Here is a 6,000-nt window from a genome sequence, read left to right on the forward strand (position 1 = left end):
GCTTGGGATGGCAGCAACAGAGCAGGAAGCGAAGGGGGTTGAGAATCAGGTTTATGAATCAGCAGACTCAAGGAAAGACATTAAAAAAGAAGCTTCCTGGGAATCCTGCTTTAGAGCCAGACTTCTGAGCACACACTGTATTTTTCTGCCTGCCTGGCTCAGCTCCCTGAGAAGTGGCCACCCTCTCTCTGCCTCCTCCTGTTTGCTGGGACTTGCCTCCTGGAGGGAAGCAGCACCTGGTCTCGGAGTAGCCGAGGGGAGCTTGGCTTCTCAGCACGGATTATACTTCCTTGTTGGCCCAGAAATTGCTGTAAAGCCACAGAGAAGCAGAGAGAACTGTCTTTTCCAAAGCTCTGGGAATGTTTGTACGTTACTGATTAAAGAAACCAAACTTAAATCTGCATGGAAAAGAAGATACAGTGGCTCATATATCAGATGCCATTAGGTATTTTATTCATCTGAGGCTTTCTTTGTTCAAAGAGAAGGAGGGTATTTGATGCTCACTTGAAGCTGAGGGGACGTGAAGGAAGCCGTAGGGAGCAGTTCCTTTCTGCGACTCTTTGTCTCTGCCTTCCCACTACTTCTCTCTTCTGTCATGCTTGGAATATTCTAATAGGAACCCAACTTTGTAATTTAAATCAAACCCCTTGTTGCCTTTCTCCTTCTGCTTTCTCTATCATTTGATTCATCCTGGTTCCAAAATGGCTTTCATCTCTACTATATCATTTTTTAAAATCTGCCACCATGCTCTCTTACATTTCAGATACATTACCATCTTCTGTAGGACTCAAAGTGAGTGCAACTCAAATGCAACCTCTTACTTTTTTCAGCATTTAAATTTCAAAAGGGCTCCTCCTAAGTGTTCTTCCCCTAGTGGACCAGGGAGCATCAGAGCATGATGGAGATTGCATGGGCTTTGGAACCAAGTGGTCCTGGGTTTAAATCCTGCTCAGCCATTGATAACTGAATGACTTTGGTAGGATATATGCCTTGCAGGGTCTCAGCTTTGCACTGAGCTGGGCACTAAGGTTTTGGCAGAGATGAAAAAGGGGGGACAGTCTTGGCCCTCACAGAGCTCGTGGGCTAGGGGAGAGATATGGGGCACTGCTGCTGCTGCTGCTAAGTCACTTCAGTCATGTCCGACTCTGTGTGACCCCATAGACGGCAGCCCACCAGGCTCCCCTGTCCCTGGGATTCTCCAGGCAAGAACACTGGAGGGGGTTGCCATTTCCTTCTCCAGTGCATGACAGTGAAAAGTGAAAGTGAGGTCGTTCAGTCGTGTCTGACTCTTAGCAACCCCATGGACCGCAATCTACCAGGCTCCTCCGTCCATGGGATTTTCCAAGCAAGAGTACTGGAGTGAGTTGCCATTGCCTTCTCCAATGGGGCACTAACCATCGCCCATTTCAACACTCATAAGAGAATTGCAGAATCTGGAGCCAAACTGCATCATGTTCAATTCCAGCTCTGTCACTCCACCTCTCTGTGCTCTGGTTTCCTCATCTATAAAACGGATGATGATGATAATTCCCGGCTTAGAGGGTTGTTTTGATAAGTAAATGAATTCGTCTGTGTAAGTACTTAGAACAGTGCCTGGCACATATGCGTTAGCTATGTGATTAATTAGAATTATTACACAGAAGAAAGTGACAGAAAGGGAAGATTAGGGTGTGTTGAGAATCGAGGAGTTAGGGGCTAGGGGTAGGGTCTGATTTAGATGGAAGGAGCAGGGACAGCTTTGTGAGGAAGTAGAAACAGAAGCCTCCTGAGTTAACAACACAGAGCACAAGAGAAGCGCAGGTAGAGGAGCGGCCGTGCGGCCCTCGGGAGCTGGTTGCGTTGCCTGCCCTGAATCAGAGATGCTCCGGCCTCCCAGAGCAGTGTTTCCGCTCCAGAGGCTGAGCTGCAAGTCGAGAGCAGCCCCCTCTTAGGCTGCCTTGCTGCTGCTGAGCCCAGCACATGGCTTCTGGTGCGCGAGCTCTTTGCTTCATCACACCTGCCTAAACACAGTTGCTTTCCCCTTGCACACCATGGCCCATGGGCCACATGGGCCAGCTTTTCTTGTACCACTAGTGGACTGTGAATAGTTTTTACATTTTACTATGGTCTTAAAAAAAATGACAAGAACAGTATGTGGCTCACAGTGTTTAAAATATTTACTGGCCTATTACAGGAAAAGTGTCTCCCCTTGCAAACCGTCAAAGCTGGAGTTGAACCCACTTGGGATTGACGGGCCCAAAAGGGCACTGTGTTGGGTGAACCCTTCCTTCTCACTAATGGCGGGTCTTTGATCTTCCAGGACAAATCCTTCAGAAAGACCAGGAAATCAAGGACCTAAAACAGAAGATAGCTGAAGTCATGGCCGTCATGCCCAGCATAACATACAGTGCTGCCACCAGCCCCCTGAGCCCCGTGTCCCCCCACTACTCTTCCAAATTTGTGGAGACCAGCCCCTCTGGACTTGATCCCAATGCCTCTGTTTACCAGCCCCTGAAGAAATGAAGGCCAGCAGTGTGTTTCGTTCAGCCATTTGGTTATCAGAAGGCATCACAAAGGAGCGTCTCTGGCAGTCAAGATTAAAAAAAAAAAGTTGATATTTTGTGGGACTGTATATGTTGTCATTTTTAAAAAGGGGGGGAAAGATAACATCCAAGTCTGATTAGAACTGCCCATCAGTTTTTCTTGTAAATTTTTAGAAGACCTCACAGAACTTTGCAGTTTATTTTTCTCGGCCAATACATTAAAACCATTCTTGGATTTCAAGTAGCCAATTTTGCCTTTTACGTATTCTTACAGTTTCCTCTTGAAGAAAAAAAAAAAAAAAGCAGAGTTTTTGCTTCTCAGCCCTTTATTTTTGTTTTGTTCTTAAATCAGCAAGCAAAACCTGCACATTGGGTTCACATGGGATGATAATGAAAAATTTTAGTTTTTAGTGTGAAAAGGTTCAATAACCTAACACAGCTTTGATCCCATAGCTGCATTGAAGATATTACAGAAAATAAAAATTGATGACCCCTCCAAGGACCAAACAAATTCAAGGAGTATCATTTCAGCCGAGGGGAGAGACTCAGGTGATGAGACCAGCTGTGAGGGTGTCACAGGGTTTGTGTCTCAAATGTGTATGTTCCCATCGGCGTGTTCAGTCCTGGAACATAGCTAGCAGCAGTCTTGTTCACAGTGCCTTGGGAAAAGACATTCAAGAGGAAACTCGATTTTAAACGATTTCCCCTTTACCATCGTCTATCTTCTCTCTCTAACAAGCTCACTACGGATCCTGCTGTGAAACTGGTGGGTAGCTGGGCTGGTTGTTGCCTCCACAGCCACACCTCCTGTCCCCTCTCATAGAAAGCACCACAGTGTTCTGAACTGGGCTCGAGGCAGCACCCTGGGAGGGGGAGCTGGGCGGTGGTTGTGTCCGAGAGACTGCAGTGCTGGCCAACAAAAGCTGCAGTTCTAGGTTTTGTTTCTGTTTTCATTTCCTCTAACTGTGCTTTCCAGTCTTCGTCATCTTGTGTTTGACGATTTAAAGGAAACTTGACAATTCCTCAGCTCTTGTGCCAAGGAGGGTTTTTTTTTGTTTGTTTGTTTGTTTGTTTTTAAGAGTTTAAAACTCAAAATTCTGCACAAAGATTTCGGTTTCAAGTGTGTATTATACATTGGTAGAAAAGTGTTTGCACTGGCAACCTTCGGAAGTGTTTTAAGAATCCGGGTGGGGGTGGAGGGAGGGTCTGGGAGAGGGAGGGGCAAAGCGAAACTGTATTTGGAAACTAGGAAAATTCAGAAACCAAGCAGATTGGCTTGGCTTCCTTGCCGTGGATTCTGGAAGGACATAGTTCTACAATTTCCTGTTAATTGGCATGTACGTCTCATTTAAAGCAAATTTAAGTAGGACAAGCAAGTCGGCAAAATAGAAGCATTAAAAAGAATCACCCTTTCAGTCACAGACCTTGTTCTGGGATTAAAATCTTCTAGCTTTAGCCAGGCGTGCATGCCGCTGCCATCTTGCATTTTTGAATCATCTTGTGTAATTGTCACCATGAAAGTGTTACTTGGAATTGTCATAGGTTTTTTTTCATCTTTGTGCAAAAACATGGAAAATTGTTACTGACTTTGTGTTGAGGTTTCCCCCATTTTGCTGCCTTTTGGGACACTACTTTGGTTAAATACATGGTCTTGGCTGCATTCTTATTTTTTTTCCTGTGGGGTTCAAAAGAATAAACATTTTCTTACAGATAAAAACTAGTTTTCTGCCTTTTTAACTTTTCAGGAGGGCACACAAGCTAGATTGTTCTGAGTGGGCCTTAGATTTTCACGCTCCTGTCCTCGATTCTGTGCCCCGACAGTGGCAAGCGTCCCATGGAGTGGGGCTCAGGTACGGGATTTGGGACGAATCCATCCCAGCTCTCAGGTGGTTTTCCTTCTAGTCTTACTTAGGATGTATCCATTCTTATCCCCTCACCCTCCCTCTTCCTTCCCTCCTTCTCCCTCCCCACCCTTTCCTTTCTCCATGGCATTAGAAACAAAGTTGACTTGTTTTCTGGTACAAAAAGCAAGTTAGGGGTGGAGTCGGAAGGTAGTTGGTGAGAAATTTTTAATTCCCTTTCCATTCTCCAGGGTCCTGTCGGGCCTCGTTGTGACCAGTACCCTATCGGGTTTCCTTTGTGCTGTGCATCCTGAACTGGTCTCCAGGGTAACCACGTCCGTAATCCTGCCTTCTTTCTAGAGGCTTTGCCTGTTTTCATCCTCTGAGAAGCCAGCTGCCTGCCCCTCTGGGCCGCTCTTTTCCTCTCTTGGCCATTGTTACAATTGACCTTGGCTCCAGTTTTGGAAAATTCTGCTCTTGGCACCTCAGCCCTGTCCCTATGGCTGGACAGCCTTCCTGAGTCTCGGCCACTTAGGCTGCTGCAAACATACCACACTTAACTCCGCCAGCCGGGTTCCGCAGGGGAGACCCCTCCGCTTGACTTTTGCCTTCACCCGCCCTGAAGGAATGTGTCTGCCCAGAGCCTCTCAGTCATGTTCTTTTCCACCAAGGAGATCTCCAGTTGTTGTCTGTATTATTCTAGGGCCATCATGAAATTGTTCCGTGTTAGTACAGTATCATTTCTTCTAGGACACAAAATAATGTTTGTCATTCTGGATGATGATTTACAGAAAAAGCAGCCTGCATGCCTTTTGATTGGCTGAATAACCTCTCTTTACTGACGTCTCCCAACTTGACGTAAGGAAATAGCTGTAGTGTGCCTATTCCCTCTCTGATCATCTTTCCAAGACACCCTACAAAATGAGAATGAACAGTTCCTCATGACTCCTAGCCTAAAAGGAAGGGGATGGTCCTTTCTCCTGCCATCCCAGTTGCCCAGATTCACGTGGCTGTTTCCACAGGGCTGTGGCAAGCCACCTGGAAGGCTGAACATTCCTAACAGCTGCTCTCAGATTGCTTCCTGCGAAATTCACATCTTCGCAGAGGAAGACAAAACAGGAAACTGGAAACCCACCGCAGAGCCAATTCAGTGAAGGCCAAAACTAGTCAACTGTGGCCCGCAGCAGCTAGACCTGTGTAGGTTAAAGGCCCTTGAGCCCCATAAACACCTGGTGTTCCGTGACTCAGTGGTGGTTCGCGCTGAGCTGGCTTCTTGGCAGGCCTGCAGCATCTCCCTCTCTGAAGGCCCTCGTCTGCTCTGGGCTGGGCAGAGCCCTCTACACGGAGAAGGCAGTCTGCCCTCAGCTTTGCCACCAGCACAACCTCTCTGGGGTGGGTGCTGTTCCCTGACCCTAAAGAAGGTCGATAAACAGCAGCAGCCGTGCTCCTGACTGCCCAGCCGCCCAGAAGAAGACTCTGTGGGAATCAGGAAGAAGAGCGCTCCGTGAACTAGCCAGGGCCTCCAACAAGGTCCGGAGCTGGAGCTGGAGCTGCTGCAGGGAGTGGCCCTGAGGCTGGCCTGGCTGGGAGTCGCCATCCTGGGCCGACTGGGCACGCGGGGGACTCTGTCCCCACAG

The 6,000-nt window shown here is 47.5% G+C and overlaps 1 protein-coding gene across 2 annotated transcripts in view; it reads left to right on the forward strand.

Annotated features, from left to right (window-relative positions):
* The window catches only part of MACO1 (macoilin 1), a 65,023-nt gene extending 62,257 nt beyond the window's left edge, over positions 1 to 2,766 (forward strand). For both annotated transcript variants that reach the window (XM_061148242.1, XM_061148241.1), the window contains one exon: positions 2,300 to 2,766. In XM_061148242.1, the coding sequence (XP_061004225.1) occupies positions 2,300 to 2,502 (203 nt within the window). In that variant the 3' untranslated portion in view covers positions 2,503 to 2,766. The remainder of the gene's footprint in view (positions 1 to 2,299) is intronic.
* Positions 2,767 to 6,000: the final 3,234 nt, after the last annotated feature.

This window comes from Dama dama, chromosome 8 (assembly GCF_033118175.1).
Source record: "Dama dama isolate Ldn47 chromosome 8, ASM3311817v1, whole genome shotgun sequence".
Lineage (NCBI taxonomy): Eukaryota > Metazoa > Chordata > Mammalia > Artiodactyla > Cervidae > Dama > Dama dama.